Raw genomic sequence first — 22,543 nt, 5'->3', positions numbered from 1 at the left:
ATCCCATCAACTTGAAGATATCCTTGGGCGCTACCTCCCTTCTGAATGTTCAGGGACTTGAGATCGAGTTTCTGGGCTACCGCGTCTCCTCTCGCGGGGTGGTTCCTTTGCCTGCTAAGGTGGAGGTGATCGTCACTTTTCCTCATCCTCGCACCATCAAGTCGCTGCAGGAGTTTTTAGTTATGGTGAACTTTTACAGCCGCTTCATCAAGCACGCAGCTCATTTGACGCGCCCCCTGTACGAAGCTTTGAAGGGCGGAAAAGTTAAACAGGACGTGGACTGGTCCCCGGAGAGGATCCTGGCATTTCAGAAGGCCACTCTTCCAACACCGCCATGTTGGCGCATCCATCACCTGCAGCGTCGGTCGCGCTCACGACTGATGCCTCAGACTGCACAGTGGTTGCGGTCTGTGAACAGTGGGTGGACGGAGCCTGGCAGCCTCTGGCATTTTTCAGTAAACAGCTGCATGATAACGAGAGGAACTACAGCACGTTTGACCGAGAAATTTTGGCCCTTCTCCTCGCTGTACGCAACTTACAGTTCCTGCTGGAGGGACGGCAGTTTGCATTTGTAGATCACAAACCCCTCACCTTTCCATTGAAACCAGACGACATTTTGTCCTAGTTCCGGCTCATCTCCTGCTCCTATGTCCCAAGGACACTGATGGCAGCTAAGTTTGTCTTCGTTCACCACGGTGCTCACCGGGCCCCGCTGAAGCCTCCTTGTGATGGCCCGTTCTGTGTCCTGGACGCCAAGCCCAAGAACTTTTTTTTGGACTTTGGCGAGAAGAAGGTCCGGGTTTCAGTGGATCGCTTGAAGCCTGCACACATTCTGCCGGACGAGCCGGTGGAGGTGGCACAGCTTCCAAGGTGGAGGTGTCCCCCCAAATCAGCTGCTGCCACGGTGCCAGCAGGTCCTGCACCTGCTCCTGTGGAGGTGCAGTCGTTTTGGCCGTGTGATTAGGCCTCCTGTGTGGACTATAGATAATTATTGATGGCGCTTTTTCATTTTTTGTTCTTCCTTGGGGCGCCAGCTCCCTTCTGAATGTTTGGGGGGGGGTGGGGGGGCGACTGTGTAGTGTCTGTGTATTAGGGAATTCTCATATTAGAAGGGGCGGGGCTTGGGACGGTGGGATTAAAAAGGAGAGAAGAGTAGACCTCACTCGATCCTACTCCTTCGTCCGTCTCCTCTTTCTGCGACCTCCACATTAGAATTTCTTAGTCCCTGTAAAAACGCTTTATTTTTGGATTTTCACAGCAAATGATGCCCATTTCCTTGGTGATAGAAGAAATTATGAAAACGTTTCGAGGCCACTAGTGGGTGCTGTTGTTTGCTTTTGTAATGAAATCACACACGTCTACAGACAACAACAACGCTGGCATTCGGATGGACAGAATGAAGTTGATTGATACGGGTGATTCAACATGTACAGCATGTCCTGTTAGTAAAATATGAGTTCATGTCATCTGAGAATTTTATCTTTCTGCTTTTATTTACATTCTGCACTGGTTTCCAGAGAGTTGTTTCCTTTTACATAAAGGAATATGCAGCATAAACAAACTAAATGAGGGAAACATGCAGGTAATCAGACGACTGAGTCGGCAAAAAAAAAAAAAAAACCTTGAATCTTCCAAGTTGATGTTTAATGCTAGAAATAGAGATTTGTGCTTAAAATGGATTATAAAATAAAGTCCAGTCCGTTTTGAATTTCCTCCGGGATGCTGAGTCATGCAAGCGTCCTCGTCCGTGCTGAGAATAAATCCAGCTTTTGTTCCGAAACACGACATCATCCATTCACGTTCCTGCTGCGTGCTCGCAGGACAAAGACCGGCCTCTCTTTTGGCTTCAGAGGGGTCACACGGGTGAGAACTGCGCTTTGACTCACTCTGAAAGTCCTGTGCTCCACATGCTCCCTCTCCGCTCGCTCTCAGCTGGGCTGAGGAAAGCAGACGAGCTTACATCATAAATCAGGCCGGCGGTTTGATATCTGACCCAGTTCAGCTCAGCATCACCTGAGGTGAGCGCCGCCGACGGGGGAGGGCGGCGCCGCTCCCCTGAAGTTCCCCTTTTGATCATCCACGTGTTCACACAGACGCACAGCCTTGATGAGTCGGTTAAACACATGTCCCCTGTCTCTTTGTTTAACGCAGAGTAGACATATTAATCAGTAAAAACTCTAATCCAGTGTTTGGATATCAGAACTTCAGCTCTTGCGTTCATTTATGTTCTTCCTCCTACATTTTTACATTTCATTTTGCAACCTTCAGTAACAAAAGAGATGTTTTGACAATTTCCACCAAAGAGAATTTACCAGAAAACAAAGCTCATAAATGCACATCTAGTCTCACTGTCCATACAAAAACTGAGCTGAAGGCTGCATTTTCGAAGTTTCATAATCATTCAGAATATAATATTTTTAAGCTATTTTAGATTTGATAACAATTTTTATAGGATTTTTCCATTTTTCAGACCCTGTTTCCACAACATTTTCAGACGAAAACTTAGAACATTTTCTGAATTTCAAGTTAACTCTTGAAAAATGCTTCAACTCACTCATTGGAAACGGGGAGAAAACACAACTTTTTGAAAATGCTCCTTGTTTTTCAAGCCATTGTTGAGTCACTTGGATGAGGTTGAGATTAGTTAACGCTGGCTGCATGATGTTTCCTGAAAATCCAAAATATCTCCACAGACAGTTTAGCTTTTTTCCCTTTGCTGATAAAAAATCATTAGGAGAAAAATATTAAATTATAGATAGATTTGTGAAAGCTTCAGGGAGCCACTGCAGAGGAGCTTCAGAGCGCTCCAGATTCTCTGGGTTTGGTTTGAACAGACTTGTTTTTCTCATCTGGTGATTGGCACATGTATGAAAGCAAATGTGACAGACGCAGTGAGAGGACGGCCGTCGGAGTTTCAGTCATTCACAGAGAAATCCTTCTCGAGGAGACGAGGACTTTGTGTGCAGACGGATCCTCAACATTCCACTCAAGTCAATCCCAAAACCAAACTGAATCTGAACGTCTTCACTCTGACACGGCGGCACTGGAAGTGTCCACCAGTCCATTCCCTCCGTGACACTCACAGGAAGTCCTTCTAGAAGTTCAATGTTTCTTCACTGTGCATGTGCAACAGAGTGAAATGTCCGTTCCAGATCCGTTTGTCACGGACGTCATACCGAGTTCAGTGTGTGATTTCTCCTTCCGGCTCCTCTTATCGTGTTTCTGTGACTTCAGTCCTTCTCAGTCTGATATCACTCCTGCTGCCGCCCTGTTTCTCTTCTCATTTCCCTTCCTGTTAATTCAGTCTGGACATCATGTCCCTGCTGTCTGTTCCTTTTTTCTCTCTTTTGTTTCTCCTCCTCTGCCTGTTGGGGAGTTTTGTGTTTGAGATTTCCATCTTGTTCGAACGAAACAACGATCCTTCACCTGTGACCCTGCTCTGCATTCACAGCGGTGATCTAAATGTGGGGATATTGAAATGAATGTTAAAAAAAAAATCACGTTTCATGATACATTTTGAGATATGCCTATATTTGGTCCTGTCGTGGATAACTCTTTCTAATGGAGCATGATAGGCAGACACTTCTGACTCTGAACAAATGATAATCTGACTGTATTGATGCAGCTGATTAAAGTGAATGTTTGTTATAAGTTAATCAGTTACTGTGCCGACTTTCACTTTGTCATGCCATTGAATACTAATTATATTATTGATTGTCTTTAATGTTTTTATTGATATTCAGACCTTTAGATGACATCAGACACTCACACATCTGCTGGATGCTCTGCTTGCCTCCAGGAGAGCGGCTCCATCTACCTCCAGTTCACCTGCTCCACCTCGCTGCAGCTCGAGGTGATCTTCGAAGTGCTTGAAGAATACGACTGGACCTCTTTCTCGGTCGTCACCACCCGTCACCACGGCTACGAGGACTTCCTGGCGATGGTCGAGGGCATGACGGACGGCTCCTTCATCGGCTGGGAGAAGAAGAGCGTGGTGGTGCTGAACGTGACGGACGATCCCGGCGAGGCGCGGACCAAACGGCTGCTCAAAGACAACGAAGCCCAGGTGAGCCATCACAAATACACACATGGAAGTACAATATTCAATACTTAAGAGAGGAAATCTGAGTTTCTTCTGCTCCAGTCAACAGATGTCTGTCTTAAAACGGCTTCTTTTTCGCTCCCGGCTCGGGAAACACGTCTGTAAAGGTTCAGAAAGGCAAAGTGAACACAGCCGATCCATTCTTTCATGAGGATCTTTCCTTTCATTGTTACTGTGTCTTTCCGCTGCCAGCTTCTCTGCTTCCCCTTGAAAACTCACAACTTTCCATGGCATGCCCAAAAGGAGAGAGAGTTTGGCACCATCTAAATGCTGAGTGTTTATGTGCAAATGGGATCATGTAGTGATGTAGAGGCAGGAATTCCAACTTTTTTGTTTGATCCGGACGAGCTTGTCTTCTGCAAAAATGTCCTCAAGGGCCAGACGGCCTCAGTTCAGTCGAGGGAATGAAAAAGAAACCTCAACGCAACCTGTTATTCAGCTTTTCTTTTTCTGAATGCAAAAACACAATTGTTTAAATATACCCTAACTTCTGATACAGAATGAAATAAAGCTCCTCCTTTGCACCTTTTCCTCTGTGAGCTGTAGCAGTAGAATTTGCCATTTAATTTCAGTTGTTCTTCTAAAAGTTCAATACCAATTTTGTGGGATGAGTTTGATTATAGCGCTCTCAGTGGATTTTCACCTCCAGAAACAATACGACAGTTAAAAAGCTGCTCCTTCGGGGGGATTTTAAGCAGGGAGGCCGGGTGTCAGGAGGGCTGAAGCAATGCAGGCTACAGCATCAACAATAACGGCTCACAGTGGAAACTCATTAAACCTAAGTGATTAATTTACACACACACACACACACACACACACACACACACACACACACACACACACACACACACACACACCGGTCCTGAGCGTTCAGTTCTCTATAAAGTCACACTTCAGCAGGACTTCTCTTGCCCACGTGTGAATTTGATTGGAGGACTCTCAACACAAGCTTCATTTCCCACAAATGTAACAACATGGAATCAGCATGTCCAGCTCAGTATTGGTCAGATGTACAAGAGGAAGGTTCTCTTATAAAGTGAGTTTGTGTTTGTGTTGATGAATTCATATTAGTGTCACCCTACGGAGGAAGCTCAGAAAATGACAATAGACACAAAATGCTCCATGTAAGATCGCCGCTTTGTTGTGTTGTGTGTGTTTTGGGGCTCACATTTGTCGCCGTCTCTCTGGTGTCACGCACCTTTCTCAGGACTTTCTCGGGATCGTTCATCTACAGTAACTTGTGTTTATCTAAATATGATAAAACCCCCGGGGTCTCGGGTGGAAGTCTCTCAAAAGTGCAGGCTGAAACAGATTTTCAGAAATCAGACCTGACGCTGATCCATTGCAGGAAACTTTTTCCGACCTTTAACAGCATAAAGGTCACAAATGAAGAGACTGCTGTTAAACATAAAAGCTGCAGAGAATGATCATATTCCAGAGGAAATGGATCCTACAAAGTAGAGTAGACGTCTTCTGAGGTGACCTTCGCTGTGATCCGAGACATCAGATAAGAGGAGGGAGCTTCTGTGCACCACTGGACCTTTTCTCTTTTTCTTTTTTCAGCCTTTGTGATGGAGCCGTATATTCTCACTCTCCCTTTCACACGATAGCTATTTTGTCTATATTCATTCTCTGCTCTCAACTTTTTTTTTTTTTTTTTTTCCCATTGTCAGCTTTAATGACCTTTGTCAAAATGAAGTCCATGAAAGGAACAAGGAAAAAAAATGTGGAGTGAATGTGAGGATCCAAACCAAAGACACTCTGAACATGATGTAATGTAATGAAAGTGATATGAAATGAATGAGCTCCATACATACACATGTACATGTTTCAATTTGGATCATTCTTCTCTCTTTTTTTTTTTTTTTTTTGGAGAAGATTAGACAGAACATGCTGGGATTCAGACACAGGAACCAGTGAAGTGTGTCGACATTCATGTCAGAAGCTTTGAAAGTTAATACATTCAAAGAGAAGGTTTTTATTGCCAGTGACATTTGTATTTATTACACAAAGTTCGGAGGGAAAGTGACATTTACTGACAGTTTTATGTGCCTCTGCCTGCCACTGATATTCACTCTGATCTTCCACGTTTTTGCATTTTGATTGATCTAGACGGTATTTAAAAGCTTAATGTGCTACATGTGTCAGAATAATCATATCCGAGAACAGAACAGATCCACGTCTTCTCACTGTCAGTGCTGCAGTACATCCCCTCTGGAAGATGCCCCATTTACAAGAAAAGTCGCATTTCTATTGGTACAGTCCGAGTCAGAGCAAGAATCAAACCATGCTTTGGTCTTTGCCACTGCTGTGACCTCTGACCCAGCGTCCAGGTCCACACCAACACGGCTGCACATGTTTGGACAGTGATGTATAGAGCGAGGCTTTCGGATCATATCCAAGGATGTCTTGTCATTATAATTTCTTTTTTTTTTTTTTTTTTTTCCACTGAAATGCTGCCCTCTGGGTGTTGTGTTCTCCAGTTCCAGGGTCAGAATCATCCATCAATATTTTGTATTTTCAACAGCAATGCATGAATACACGTCCTTGGATGGAGAAGCTTATTTTTCTGTGTTTATTTTGCTTTTTTTTTTTTTTGAGAGCTCGCATGCTTTCAAATCAGATATATAGTCAGCCTGTATGTCGTTTGAATTACCTTCCATCACAACCTTTTTCAGCTCTTTGTAAATGTTTTTGTTGTTTATCATAAAGTTAGTCATCATGCACTTCAGTCTGCTTTGTGTCAGTAAATATCACATAATGCGCTTCAACTTTAGTACTTTGCGAAGGCTATATTTGTATTTATACAATGTACATGAATTCTGAATAGTGAGGGTCTGTGGAGCAGCGGTCTGCTTTGTTTCCTCACAAAACAAAAGTTCCTGGTTAGAAGCTGAGAGTCCAGCTCCCTAAATATAAAGACAGGCCAGTTAGGTGTGTATATATGCATGGATTATCGTCACTCTTCTGTCAGTCTGATTAAATTATTTCCAGTGAAGAGATCAGATTGACTTGTTTCCATATACACCGAATGAAGTGATGAGATTACTGTGCAGGCCTGCCTGTATCAAGAATATCATCCAATTCATCAACAATCTGGAACAACCAGCTGTTCAGTGATGTTCGGAAAACAGTAGTGTTCACTACTGGGATCACAATACATACACAAGTTTGAATGTCCTCAGTTTGGTGTTTCTGTAGTGTGTTAGTGCTGCAGAGACCATGTTGGAGCACACGGTCACATGCACTTTGTGCGGCGTGTGATTTTACAGACATACAGGTCTGTCACATCGTAATTTCAATCTGCTTGGGTCAGTCTGATCAAATAGCACTGTTTGCATGACACCGTTTTAATCAGATCATTTAGCTGGTGTGTAATCTTGTTGCTTACTGTCCGTTTTACCCACAACGTTGGTTGACTGGGATGAAGTCCAGCTCCCTGTGATTGTCCACTGTGTAAGCGGATTAAACAAAATGAATTATGGGACATTAATCTTTTTGATTTGCTTCCTAAAATTGAGAAAGTTGCTAAGATTTGTCAGTTTAAATTATTATTTTTTTTTGTCCAAATTAAAATGAAAATATTATTTCAACAAGTTGCATTTGTCCCAGTTTCAGCACATGACTGCACAAACAAATACTTACCTTATTTAAATCATACTTTCTTTGGGATTTTGCCTTTTGTTTTAAATCATGATAAGATAATTAGACTAGAAATAGAGTGAGTGTGAGTCCTGTTTGTGTCTTTGAGGCAGAAGCTTCGACACACCCGTCGTGTGAAGTAAAGTGAAGCTCCAGGGTGGCTTCTCCTCTTTTCAGCAGTGTTTTTTACCAACGTACTTTAATGAAGTTCATCCCTCATTGTGCGCTCTCCCTGCATGCTTTCTACATCATTGTGCTCCATTTCTCTTACCTGGGCTGTTTTTGTATTCTGTTGGTGTGATTGTATGCCAGTGTTTGCATAATCCCCCCATGTTGCTCCTTCCTTTGATGGAAAACCAAAGGCTACAGCCTCCTAATGCATCCACACTGGAATTATAGTGCAGGTTTTGCACTGAATGGTGTTTGTGGATACAAGCCGTGCATTGTAAGCATGTGCTGATATCTTCTCTTCATGTGCGCACACACACACACACACACACACACACACACACACACACACGGGCTCGGTGTCATTGATTGAATTCGCTTCATCTGTTCTGTGATATGTGGATAATTCACAAAGACAGAATTTCTTCTTCTGCATCTTGTTTTCTTCCTCTGCCTCACTTACCTCCCTGCCTCTTCCTTCAAACAGCGACAAGTCTCATAAACAGTGTCTGGATGTGAACAATCTGTATTTCATTTACACCTGAAACTCCCTCTGTCCCTAAAGAATTCTTGCACCCCCCAGAAAACATGAACATGCCTTGCAGACCTGACAAGCCTGCACCGTGGCTAATGCAAAATTATTAATCTTACATGTTTTTTTATGCATGATCTCTGCAGCACCAGGGAGGCCGGAGTTGTGCATATGCCATTTATTTTGCTTCAAAGGCTGCCTTCGCCAATTAGCATACGGCAGGCAACAGCTGATGATTTGTATCTGTGTGTTGTGACTGGGAGGGAAGACAGCAAGCGTGCTGCTTTTTCTCTGCATGCTTGAATCACTTCGGTTTATCATTACAGGAGAACAAATACATGACAAACCAAGCAGTGCACCAACAAAGAACCTGAGCCATCCGGCATATCACAATGTCATTTGGCAATCAAGTGTAAGAAGGACAATCTGACTTCCTCCAAAGCCACAACTGTGTTTATGCGACCTTTATCAGCAGCACTGACATCCCCATTAAATGCCAACTGAATTTTCACCATGTTTTGCTTAATCATGCACTGAAAAGTATGTTTTCTTGGGTTCAATTTGAATCAAGAACATTTATTGAATTAATGGACTTTGACCTTGACCACAGAATCAATATTACATTTAGTTACTGAAAGACATTTTAACACATTTCTGCCTCAATCCAATGAGAAGCAAGTTCAGGATGAAATGCGCCTTAAAAAATTGACCTTGTTCACTGATTAGGAAACAGAATTGAGGTAAAATGAACATTTCTGTTCACTGCTGCTGTAACTTCTGGAACAACTGAAGTTATTTTGTCCGATTCACACAACATGAAGCGTGACGTTTTACTTAAAGCATCCAATATGTGATCAATCACAACAATCTAACATCAGTCTTTTGTGACAGTGATGACATATTTGTGAACACACACTTCTCCTTTCATCCCGCCAGAAGTCAATGTTTAATTTCAATATAACTAATGTGGTTAAAGTGAAGTCTGAGGACAGTATCAGCTTCTTTTAAACTCTCGCTTATGTCCACCAGCTGGATGCTGATTGTGGTGTGGTGTCCGTCTGTCCATTTAAATATTTGTCCATCATAGCAACTCACTTTATCAACATTTATTTGGTGAGCCGGAGATGATCTGAACTGACATTGGTCAAAAAGCAAACTCCTCTCTTTACAGATTGCCTGTCAATCCCAGAACTGACAGAGAGACAGACCATCCTTCACATCCTCACATTTACTCCAATTAACAGAAAAAAAGAAAAAAAATATCTCAAGTGTGACTCATAAGATTTAGTTCCTCTTAATGATGCAACATGCAGTTTGGAAAATCCAGTGCTTAGGCTTCGTCCCACAATCCAAACGTATGTGTTTGAGGGTCATTGTTAACTCTATGTTGGTTTTAATGTGTTTGTTGTTTAGCAGGTACATAATTTGACATCAAAATACGCTGGTATGCTCCGCCTCATTAAACTCATTAAACTACGCCAAAAGCTGCAGACATCTGTGAGCGCTGTTAGAAATGTGGACGTGCAGTAATATATATATATGTGTATATATATATATATATATATATATATATATATATATATACTGTATATGGGGTGAAGTTGGTGCTGAGCAGTGTCGAGCAGTGCGTTACTCACACGGAGCGCTGGGGCGCCCCTTGCACAGACGACGCCATGACTGCATTTGCACTTCATGCCACTAGGTGTGCTGTTTGCATGCTCAACCTTATTTTACACAGACTCCACAGAAGAAGAAGGTCGCAGCAGGCTCTCTCCGAGGCTCTCTCTGCATGTTGTTAGAAAAAGGGTGTGAGCCGGCAGGACGTGGTAATATGTTCAATGATGCGATGCACCGTTTTTTCAATAAAAGAGAACAACTGAACGATCGTTTCCGCATATTTTATTTACGTCGTAGCAATTAAACTATCACAAGTAGTTTGTGTACTCTAAAGACCAAGATTCCTTGCGGATAGAACATGCGCAGAACAGTATTTCATGTCCCTTTTTACCGGGTTTTTAAATATGAATATGAGCATATTCGGGGTTTTGCACGTGTTTATTTGGCTGTGCGCCATGTAATGTATTATTCCGTCAATATTCCAGTTAAGAAGGGGTTATTGCCTGCATATAAATGTACTCAATCTCGTTCAAAGCATGGACGAGAAATCTCGAGGCATTTCGATCTTGCGAGATCTCGTCCCATCCCTAATATATATGTTTGTATATGTCTATGGTCGGCCCGCGCTCTCCTGTCCTCCGCCTCCTCCTCCTCTCTTCCCGTGCCCCCACCCGCAGCAGCTGGCGGTTAAAATGCTAAAATGGTGTGTGTGTCTGTTGTATGTGTGCACGCGTGATTGTATGTGTGTCTTTTGGCAAATATGTACTGTTAATAGCGTTACTTTCACGTTGAAAATACGATGTCATATCGGGGAAATAAGCACCAAAAGTTTTTTTTTTTTTTTCCTATCAACATGAGCGCAAGCTGTGTGTGTATGTGTGCGTGTGTGTGTGCGCGCGCTAAGCTAGCTAAGTGGTACTCTAAAAATTTCACCAAAGTTGACAGGTCTGCCACTGTCATTTTCTGTAGACATATTTGCTGTCGATGTTGGTGTGTGAGGAGACGATGGACAGGATACTTTTCCTGAAAGTCCACATTCAGAATCATTTCAAAGCTTCTCTCTGTGGACGTTGCACGTCGTACCACATCCTGTGTCAGGCGTGTCCACTTATTGCCTGTGCAACATAAAACTTGAGTATTAGGCTCAGTTTCTGTGTCTGTCGTCAGTGGTTTTCTGATGGACTGTCGACACGTGCACGGTGTCTCCTGCATCTTAATCCAGTATTAACAGGAATCTGCTCTTTCTCTCATCAACCTCGTTTAGATAAATCAGGTATTGATGATGGATTGATGAGTATAATATGCCTGCTGATTAGAGCAGCTCATTTATGCCTGGGCTCATCTCTTATGCACTTTTTAATGTGTAGCTTAGGTGCTTGGAGAAACGGAAAACTTGCTCTATAGTTTGGCCCCCGATGCTCGCTGATGCTGGTCGTACTGTATGTGAAAAAGGTAAAATGTGATGCCTGTCCTCTTAAATTAAATGAACCATTCAATCTGAGACCAGATATTTTGTGTTTGAGGATGTTTTGGAAAGACGTTGAAGCAGTTAAGCTCTGCCGCGGTAACGTATGAAGACCCACGGGGATCTGAATGAAATGTTTTCTTCCAAAATGAGGTGTCCAACGTTTGAAAAATGGGACACCTGCTCTCACAAAGTGATTGATGGCACAAAATTATAACAAATTACAAGTCTTTCTGAAGGATGGCAGGAAGAAGTGGAACTCAACTGCGTCTCCCACGGATCGGGAGGAGGGGAAATGTTTCATTCCAGACATGTGGAGTGACAAACTTCAAGCCCGAGGAGCGCCATATGCAGCGGGGTTTAAATATACACTGACTGCTCGGGGGCCGTGATTGACGGGTACCCAGAGTCACTGTGGACCTCATGCGGGCCGCCATCCCATCCGCTGTCAGCTGAGTGGGCGGGACCGGCGTCATCTCGCCGTCCTCTCTGACGTGAATAACAGCGTCCCCCCCCCAACCACATGCCCACTGCTTCGGCCGGGCGCTTCACGTCTCGCCTTGGACCGAATTCAGTTTCACAACCCCGGCGATTGTCTTGCAAAACTGTGGCGCGAATTCTCCTCGAGTGCTTCCTCTGAGTAATCAGCTGAAGCACCCTCAGCTTGGCGCGCATGCCGAGTCCCCGTGCTCCTCCTGTTTTTTTTTTTTACTCTCACTTTGTCTTTTTAATCTGGCTCTCCCCTCCCATTAAATTCGCTGTCTTTAATAATGTATGAAGGGGAATTGCGAGCAGACCGCGAGTGCAGAAAAACACTAATGTATGAGCGCTGCGAGTATATTGACGTGTAAATGATTATAATCCAAATTTTAAAGGAATTATTGATCCGAGCCACGAGGATGAAAAAGTGGATTGAAATTCTAACCACATCCATCTGTTCCTCTACCTTCTCCATGCTTCCCTTGTTTTTCTCCTTCCTCCTCTTATTCCCCGTTTTCATCCTTGTTTTTCTTCATATCTTTCCTTTAATAGCTCTCCCCCTCCCGCTCCGCCTCCTGCATTAACTCGGTGCTCTCGTCCTCGTCCTGCAGGTCCGCCTGCTCTACTGCTCCCTGGAGGAGGCCGAGGTGGTGTTCCGGGCGGCCTGGGCGTCGGGTCAGGCCGGGCCCAGTCACATGTGGTTCGCCGTGGGACCGGCCCTGTCCGGATTGGGCCTGGAAGGACTGCCAAAGGCCCTGTTCGCCGTCCGGCCGCAGGGCTGGAGGGACGAGCCACGCAGGTATGGAGCCTTTCGAACGGGCTTACAGATTTCATGGGTTCAATGGGTTCAGTGAGCAGCTGTGACTGTGAAGGCTGAAGAACACCATAATGAAGGATAATAAATGAATGTACACCTTACTGTAAGCTTTTGTTAAGATCACAGTTGCACTTTATTTGGATTCTTTGAGGGTAAGTAAACCAACTGCAGCTGTATAGTTAAGAAAACATTTTTTTTTCTTCAGCAGAAGAACATTATAATCAGTGGTATTAATGACTTTGGTAATTTTCAGAAAAACACATTTCTCTAATTTTCTGGAAATCCGAAGATCAGTTCCCTCCACTCTTCACTGATCTGCAGACAGAAAAATGAATCAAACCATTATGAAGCAGATGAGGAGGAGTTACAAAATACCTTTGAAGTTGCATTTCCAATTGTTTTTAGTTCCAAACAGCTAACTACACTCTTTGAGTCCAATCTAGCTTTTCTGTCTCACATTAAGTCGTGCGTTTTCTTTCTAGAGAAAAAAACAAACAAACAAAAACATAAACTACTTTTGCAGGGTAAATTATCTAACATTTGGTTTCACCCTGCAGCAGCGTTTTTGAGGATTGTGTCTCTTTTTAGATAGATACAAAACGTGCTTGTGCTCCTGGAAGAATGCGTCTTAAACCCAGAAATAAGTGAAATGCCAATTTCAAGATTGTATCTCTTATGAAAAGAAGTTACTCTTTTTTTTTTTTTTTTAATTTACCAAGCCATGTCTATTCTTTAATTCACAGAGGAAAGAGAAAATGATCTTGACAGGACCTGTTAACCGATGTGAACTACCTTGTTTCTTTCTTCAGTTGCAATAATCTGAACCAGAGCAACAGAAAAGCGTCACTCAGTTCCCATGAAATCACCATCAGATGCCGAGACGTATGTCCATCTGGCAGCAAAAGAAAAGGATTTTTTTTTAGCTCCGACAACAGGATCGCTGTATCTGTGATGAAAGAATAAGAAGAACTTAAAAAAAAAAACCCTCTAATCCATTTCTAATCCATTGAACAGGAGGAAAAGTCATTTACCTGCAGCTCCTTTTCCTGTTCACACATGTTTAACTGAGCTCATCAGCAGCAGCTTTTTCCAGATGTGCCACATTTGTTTGAGCTCCACCTATCGCCTCATTTGCATGTGAAGTTTTGATGTGACATAATTAAGGCAGTGAAGGTGCCTCTTATTACCAGGTGTTAATTCAAAGGCGCGTGGTTTGGTGCAGTGATCATGTTCAGCTCTTCAGATATGAATTAGGACTTAAGAGCAGCTGTGTGGTTTGTGATGAAAGTTTAAATCTCCAGGTTCACTCCGTGCTGGATCTCACAAACTTGTGTTTTTAAACTCGGCAGTGGATCTTTGCTCAGTGATTATCTCTGTTATCATTATTGTGTTTCCACGATGAATCATTCTATTGCAGATCAAGCAAAGGAAATAAAATTACATATTTGCTGGAAGTCCTCCAGTTCTCAGTTGGCAGAATTTAGCCCGACTTACCGATTCTTATAAAAGCTGTTTAAGCTTCCCCAAAGATGTTCAGAAACATTTCCAAGCATTGTTTAGAGAAACCCTGCAGAGACTCAGACTGCCAGCAGGTTGCAAAATCTACCTGAAGAAACTGTGTTTAATTCAGACCTTCTGTTCAAACACAGAGCAATGGAAAACCTCTCAGTGGCCATTTCAGATTTGCATTATTATTAGCATCTCTGTAGAATGTGTCATTTGGTTTAATATAATGTGTAAAACTTAAAATTTGACCATGTCAGATCAGCCAAAAGGTCACTGGTTAAAATCCGCACAACAGCAACCAGCCTGAGCTTCTGTTCCGACAGCGTCGGACACGCTGGCCTCGGTCCCACTGCAGCTGCTAACAACAAATCGATCAACAAGCAGCGGTGCAGCAGAGCAATAGTTACCCGATTCCCCAGGTAGTGGGATGCAGGATCACGTTCACGTTCTCCACTCTTTTCCTGCACATAAATATTACGGCTACAGCTACAGTCTCTTTTCACCTTCACATTGTAGTTAACTGCAGTGGAACTTTCAAGTTATTTTGCACCCATGCATGAAGTTTGTTGTTGATTTCAGTTGTAGAAACTTCATTTTTCTACATTTATAATCTCTCTCGTTCATTTTTTTTTTTTCTCTGGGAATTTCCAAATTTTGAGTGAATTCTGCTCTGCTGAGCTTTGAGCTGCTGGGACCCAACCTTGTGATTTTAAATATTCATGAGGATCAGTGAGCAAATAAACCTTCTCTTCTCCAGCCCTGAAAGTGCACTCTGTGCTTTTTTTTTTTTTTTCCCCCCTCCTCTTCTGCTCCTGCAGCAACATGTACTCTGTGCAGTCTCAGGACCACCTGCTCTGTTTATGATGGATCCTCTGCTGGGACGGCCTGATTTCACTGCAGGGGTCATTAAATTTTCATCTGATCTCATCTAAATAAACTGACCAAATGAATCCAAGCGGGAATATAATCATTCATTGATCTTCACGCTCTGAGGGAGCGAGGTGCAGGAGGAACACACGGACTAAATAACCAACAACTGTTCAGGAGCAAAGTGGAATGTTTTCATGTTTAAAAGTGACTTTAGTGTCACTGTAACAGTAAAAACACAAACTGCATGAAACAGGGACCTGATGCAATTTGCTGTAACAAACGGGGATCTTCACAGTCAGCATAAAACAATTGAAAGAATATGTACTGATATTTCACCTGAAATTAAACAAGAGATGGAGAGCATGAAACCTCTTTTATAAATGCTCCAAACACAACCCCAACTTGTCTAAAAACAGGCATCAGTGCAGATATAGTTGGACACACTATTGATTTAGCTCATTTGCCTTCATGAAGATGGAATAGTATGTGTTCCAAATTGAGCAAAATACTAGAATAAGTTCATGGGAATCCATGTACAAAATGATTTGTAGTGTTAGGAAAACATCTTTGTTGTTTGTAATTGCACCGGTTTTAAATACCTTTGAAAGGAGATGTCATCCAACTGAGCCTTTTAGTAGAAATCCTTCTGTTTTACGTTTTCTCTCCTCTTGTAATTTTTATCTAAACGTCATTTGCCGCCCCTGTTGTCCCCACAGCTTTTGTTTATTCAATAATCTCCCAGCTTGTATTATACGTACAGGATAATGACAACTTCCCAGAACAACATGTCCAATATTTCAGTTTGGGTCTCAGCACTTCATTCAAGCACTTCATGGCAAACCCAAGCAGATGTAGAAATAACAGCTTCCATTGTCATGATAACAGGGTTTAACGCATGCAAACCTCTCCATTCTGCACATAAATGAAAATACAGATAAACCTAGTACGCAGTTTCGCATGTGTCATGCAGGGTCTTAGTAAATCGGGCCTTAAATGTCCACAAAACCATGTGATGCAACTTTCCTATTGATTCACGCTTCTGCTCTTGAAAATCCTCCGACCGGCCTTCTTCAGCCCTCTGAGTGTGAGATCTCTCCCGGCTCTCCAAGCTGCGTTTCATGCCTTCATTGTGAAATTTATGGTCCCTGCTCAAAACCCATGTGAGCAGCTGGCCTATCACAGCCGAGCAGCAGATCGCGGAGGCTGTCCGAGCTCCGAGGCTGCGAGCTGAACGCCGCGTGACACAGATCGTCCCCATCAGCCCTGATCAGCAGGATTTCATTTCAAACTTCATCTCCATCACCCCTCAGACAAACATCCCAAAATGACACATAAATCCATCACCTAAGTAGACCCAACAACAGGCTGTAGGGAGCTGGAGCCAGTGGGTAACAGACTGGACTTTTTACTTTACTCGAATGTTTAACATTCGGTTTCGAATTTAACTTCAAGTGGTTATTGACTTGCTTTAACAGTTTAGTCGTCAAGCTTTATGTCTTTTTGCAAGTTACACAGTTTATTACATTTCTTTTGCTGACTATTCTATTGGGCTGTAATTCATCTTGCATTTCTGAAACTGACTCGAGGTTTTCAGCCACATTAACTTTTAACCATCACAGCCAAATTAGCTGTCACAGCAATTTCACATTTTTTAAGTCCTTATTTACAAAACCTTTTCAAATGAAGACAGAATAGATTCATTGCATGTTTTGGATCAATTTACGTGACGACAGTGTTCAGAGCCACTGAAAATGCAGTGTTTTGAAAATACTCCGACTCCACCTTGGTGGGAAACGTAACTTTTCGGCCGAAGGAAACAGTTGTTCTACTCTTGTGCAAATAGATGGATGGACAGTAACAACATTTGCCTCCAGAGTGTTGTGACTCCCAGTCCTTTTTTCCCCTGGGACTAGTTTTAGAGTTTCTAGTTTGAGAGTTGACACTCACCCAGACTAACAATCCAACTTGGTCGTCAGTCCATACAAATGTCTTTTTACTCACTCTTGTTAATGTTTACTGCGTGTCGTTTTCTGAACGTGTGTATAGTTTCAGTTATAATAAATAAATACAATTGCACATTAAAAAAAAAAACAAAACAAAACAAACAAAAAAAACAACAGCAGCACTAATTAGTGGCCCAACAACTAAACTACAATTTCAGTGTTTCTGCCATTTCAGTGTAAACAAACAGTTTTTAAAACGTGCCACATAAATGCAAAATGACTGAAGCTTTTTGACTATGTAAAGAGGGAGCTGCTTGAAGATTCCTGCTGTCTGACAAGTTAAAATATTTTACAAGTTACGTCAGTAATGACTGAATGCGAGAGAGAGAGAGAGAGAGAGAGAGAGAGAGAGAGAGAGAGAGAGAGAGAGAGAGAGAGAGAGAGAGAGAGAGAGAGAGAGAGAGAGAGAGAGAGAGAGAGAGAGAAGAGAGAGAGAGAGAGAGAGAGAGAGAGAGAGAGAGAGAGAGAGAGAGAGAGAGAGAGAGAGAGAGAGAGAGAGAGAGAGAGAGGGTCTTTACAAAACTATAGTTTTGTCTTACACTATTTGAATTCTGATCTGTGTTTGCTAAACACCACAGTAACAATACTTACTGTGTGTGTGTGTGAGAGAGAGGTGTGTGTGTCTTTCAAGTCGATTATTGAACCAAGGTAAAAAAAAAAAAAAAAATCAGTCCCAAAAACAAATTGGCCATGTTATATTTTCTGACTTAATGAGTTGAGGTGCTGCGCCTGAATACACCATTAAACAATCGAGCAGTGGATTATTGGATACTCAGGGGTGCAAAGGATACACCTAATGCGTCCTTTGAATCCGTGCAATTAAACAACAGTAATGAGTGTGATGCTGGCTGTGTGTAAACGTAGCTGCGCCTCATTCTGAGCTGCTGTGTGTTATGACAGCTCAATCCTCCAGGGAGCTTTTCTGAACCAAAAAAAGATTTGCCCATGATTTGGGCTGGTAGTTTTGCATTAAAGAAGCCGCTTGCAGGAGTTTCACACTGCTGCACAGATAACAGTTTCCTCCCATGCATCGTTATCTTCTGTCTTTTCTTTTTTTTTGGATTGTTGTTGTTGTTGATTCAGCATGCAGTAGCATGTTGGCTGATCCGTTCCTCACCCACAACACCAGCAGGGTTTTCTTCATTTGACAGAATGTGAAGGAGACATATGAGAGCATTAAAGTGTGATCATTGTGCCACCTCACCTGGAGACAGAGCGTCGATGAGGAAAATCACATTTGTAACAGTTGAAAATTCATGCACAATCCTCACATGCACTTGTGAACTCTCCCCAGCAGTCGCTCCTCACTCCGGGTCCTGCTTCCCCTGCTTGTTTGAAGTGGTAATTCGCTGAATTATGGAGGCAAAAATCTGTTAAAATGCTTTGTGAATTTTGCCTGTCTGGTGAAAGCCTCGTCACGGGCGGCACCAACTGTTGGTCCTCAATGTTTTACTCTGCATAATAAATCACAAAATCGTGTATAATCAGCTGTGAGAAGTGTTTGCTGTTGTTTGTAAGTGCTGACTTACAAATCAGACTTGACTTGACAGCCATATTAAAATGAACTGCTTTTTAAAGAGGCTCTTGCTTCATGCAGATCAAAGTCTGATCTATTATTAAATTGTCCTGAGACAGACGGCAAAGAGACTCTGTTAATATTTATTTATTGGAGCTGGGGATACTTGACACATAAATAATTTGACAACTGGATACTCAGTGTTGTACTTAAGTGGTGATTGTATTAGTTCATCACCGTCTGCTGCTTCGTTCACTCTGGCCAGCTGTTGAGCTGAACTGGCAGGTTCACAAGTTTTGAACCTTTTTTTCTTGCAGTGTTGTTTCATGCATGTGACTGCCACGGAAATGGTAACATACTTTATCACCTGGATGTCAGGGACTGCTTTGTGAAACAGCCCAATAGTATCTGCTGTGATTTATTGGAGAAATGAAAAATCCTGTGTAGTGAATACGGGAATTTGGACAGAATAATCACAGTATTTCTCTGTCTTTTTGTCGCCATTCTGTCTACTGAATCTTTACATTTGATGAAGAGCAAACTATTGAAACTGTACTCTATGATCTAACAGCATGGGGGATTTTGTGTACTACTGGCAGGATTACTGGAATCACTGAAAATGTGCGCTGATGAGTGTTTGGCTGTAAATCTTGTTTCCTCTTCAAGGCCTCATGTAGAATGACTTGTCAAGATGTGGTTAATTTTCTCAACTCGCACTCTTTCTCCTGCCGCCGTTCACTTTTCGGTTGTTTAAGTGTCCTTCTTATGAATTTAGCTCTGTTTGAACCACATTGACCTGCTTTCATTCATGCAGCTGCTCAAAGTCTGTTCAATGTTCCTCTGAGAAACGCGTCCGTCCTCTGCGGTTGCCGTCTCACCGCTGCAGTTCAGCTGTATTACAAAAGTCTTTCATCAACATCCCAGTGTATCTATCTCACATCGTTCTCTTAATAATCCTGCAGGCGCATTGCCAAGGGAGTCTCCGTCCTCACCCACGGGGCGATGGCTCTGCGGAGGGACCAGGGGGCCGCCAGCCGGGCGCAGTACGCCGGGAACTGCCAGAGCGACGGGAACCAGACCCACCGAGTGCCAGACAGGATCAGGTGAGCGGGAAGGGGAGGGGCTGGACGGAGGGTGACTTTGAACGGCGGTGCCATTCACAAACAGGCAAACACTGCGACTGCCCGACAGAATAAACAGCGGTCCAACGCTTCGGCCGACCGACCGGAGCCGAGTCATCCTGGACTCAAAGCAGCTGTTCGACTTCAAGATTTAATACCTACGTCCAAAATACCCTGGCTGTGTGTCTTACTGTTACAGATTTTTACTGTATTGTGACTACAAGGCCAGCAAACCGCTCCCTCGCTTCGACTGTACGTCATGCTATACCTCTGTGTTTTTTGTAGATCCAATAATGAAAGACCTTGACACTGAAAGCATATTGATTCCAGCAGCACCGTTCAGGGTCACATTCAGCACTGCCCCATACCAAACAGACCCTGTGGTGCATTCAGGGCCTGCAGGAAAGTATGTGATGTTTGCTGCTGAAACATTATATGCTCTCTGTTGGACCGGTCACATGGATGTGCTGATTTTGACCCACCGCATCCCCATCCGGTCCTGAATCTGAATCAAACCTGAATCTGCTGCTTAACCCAGCTGTACTCATATAAACCCAACAGTGTTGCTGCTTGTCTAAACTGATTAAGCCCAACTCAAACCACAGAACTGCTGCAGAGAGGTTTTGAATAACACGCACCAATATGAAGGATTATTCTGTTTTGGAGGAAACTATTGTGTACACGTTTCATCATAGCCAAATAGTCCCTGCATGTGTTTATTGAGAACTCTCAGCTTTGTAGCATCGGTACATATTGGATTCATAGCATCACTTCAGTGTCAGACGCTTGTTTTCTCCTGACTCTTGTTTTCCTGACTGAGCGTCTCGTGAGGCGGGTTCAGCCGAATTCAGCTAAACAAGCCTCCTGCCCGGAAAAGCACAATGGGAGCGGATCATTCAAGGTTTTTGGGGCAGCTGTGACTCAGTGAGTGAAGCAGGCCGCCTTCCAATGTCGGCGGTTCGATCTTCTAGCTCTCGACGTCTCTGTGTGGGAGCGTCCTTCGGATGAGATGCTGAAACTCATGTCGTTCCCAACGGTGTGAGCAAGGCACCAAGGCTGCGAGCACCTTTCTGTGTGAATTCTAGAAACGAGAAACGCGAATGTTAACGAGAATCGAGTGATCCAAGTGGAGCATTTCAACTGTTTCATTTCAATCTCAACCCAGCACAGTCTTGACATCTTCATATGTTAATATACAGGTCTTTAATGTTTTGTTGATCTTTATCCATTTTAACTGCTTATTGTTGTGTGTCACCTAAGATTTCTATGAAATAGGACTATAAAAAAAAGCTGTTACCTTCAGCAATTAAGGCATTGTGTGTTGAATGCAGTTTGCCTGCTGATATATAACAATATAAAAACCACAGAGCGTTTGGCCGTCATGTTCAGAGCGACATTAACTTTTCAGGAAAATGAGTGAAGGAGCGGGTGAGCACAGGTCCAAGTTTGAAGTGCAGGCTTGATTGACTGCTGCTGCTCTTTGGCTCAATCCCCTGCGGGAAGCGTTTACAGGAGTTGGGTTTTGCTCTGTTTTCCGCTGTCAGGGCTACAGGAGCTGTCTGGTAGCCCGCTGCTACACCGGCTCAGGAGATTTGTCCCGAAGTTTACTAATGTGATTGTGCTGATGAAGCGAGGGAGGAACAATATATGCACCATTGGTGGTTTGTGCACTAATTAGGAGGGAAACGTGAGCTCATGCTTTGTCGAGTAAAAACATGCTGTAGAGCAGGCTGTGAACACTTTCCTGTCAAATTCACAGACCTGAAGAACATGATGCAAACTGGTAATGTGTTTATTATCTGATATCGAATCTGTCTGTCACAGCAGAACCATCAGACCATCACAACATCATATACAGATTATACTCAAGTTGTGTGTATTTTATATTCACTGTGATAGCAGCTTTAAGGTAATACATGCCTGTAGCATACATTTTCCAGTAGCAGCGTTTCAGAAAAATTGTTTCTTCCCCTATTTCCACAGATACGGAGTCGGACTGTTTTCAAAAAGTCGAGTTTTCCCCTGTTTTCACAAAGACAGAGGTGGAGCTTTTTCACACATTTCTACATTGCAGCCATTTACAAAAACTAGTGTTTACAGTGGTTCAGAGCAATGTCACTGTGTAAACACACTCCTAAAATGCAACAAAAAGTTTTCATTTTCACTGGAAACTTTGTGTAACTGTGTCCTCGGTGTCATTGTGCACTACATTAGGTGTAAATGAATTGTTAAGACGTTTTATGTAAGAACCTAATGAAATATAATGTGTAATGTTCTCAGAGGAGGGTTGGAAATGCAGATACAGCAGGTTCAGACAGAGCTAAATTCCAACTGTTCACACTGGAAAATAACAGATTGGTGCTGAAATGACAGATTGATGACAGTGTCAGAGAAATCTTCCCCGCTCAGACAACAAGTGCGAGTGCAGATGGATGGTTAGCGCAGGTTGGCCGCCTGAGCTCTTTAATGAAGTCAGCAGGCTCATTTTAAACTCGGCAAAACATTTCATGCCCTCCAGAATCTGGCTTTCTGTAGGCTCTCAATCAACGGCGAGGCTGTCTGTCTGTCACGCTGACGGGCGCCGGGGCTCATGGGAGTCCCGGCGAGTGGCGGTCTCCGCTGCAGCAGCATGAACGACACCTGTAACACAGGAAGGCTCTCACTCTCCAGGGAAACCTGCACCTTTCTAAAAATGGCTGCCACT

At 43.1% G+C, this 22,543-nt stretch overlaps 1 protein-coding gene across 1 annotated transcript in view; it reads left to right on the top strand.

The window, feature by feature from the left end:
- grin2da (glutamate receptor, ionotropic, N-methyl D-aspartate 2D, a) overlaps nucleotides 1-22,543 on the top strand; it is a 141,677-nt gene that overhangs the window by 5,515 nt on the left and 113,619 nt on the right. Inside the window, exons 3-5 of the mRNA XM_030119989.1 lie at nucleotides 3,800-4,066; nucleotides 12,618-12,805; nucleotides 19,681-19,821. Coding sequence (XP_029975849.1) covers nucleotides 3,800-4,066; nucleotides 12,618-12,805; nucleotides 19,681-19,821 — 596 coding nt within the window. The remainder of the gene's footprint in view (nucleotides 1-3,799; nucleotides 4,067-12,617; nucleotides 12,806-19,680; nucleotides 19,822-22,543) is intronic.

Source organism: Salarias fasciatus, chromosome 22 (genome assembly GCF_902148845.1).
Source record: "Salarias fasciatus chromosome 22, fSalaFa1.1, whole genome shotgun sequence".
NCBI classification, from domain to species: Eukaryota; Metazoa; Chordata; class Actinopteri; order Blenniiformes; family Blenniidae; genus Salarias; species Salarias fasciatus.
Note: the sequence above shows the minus strand (reverse complement) of the source record. Positions and strands in the feature narration are given on the sequence as shown.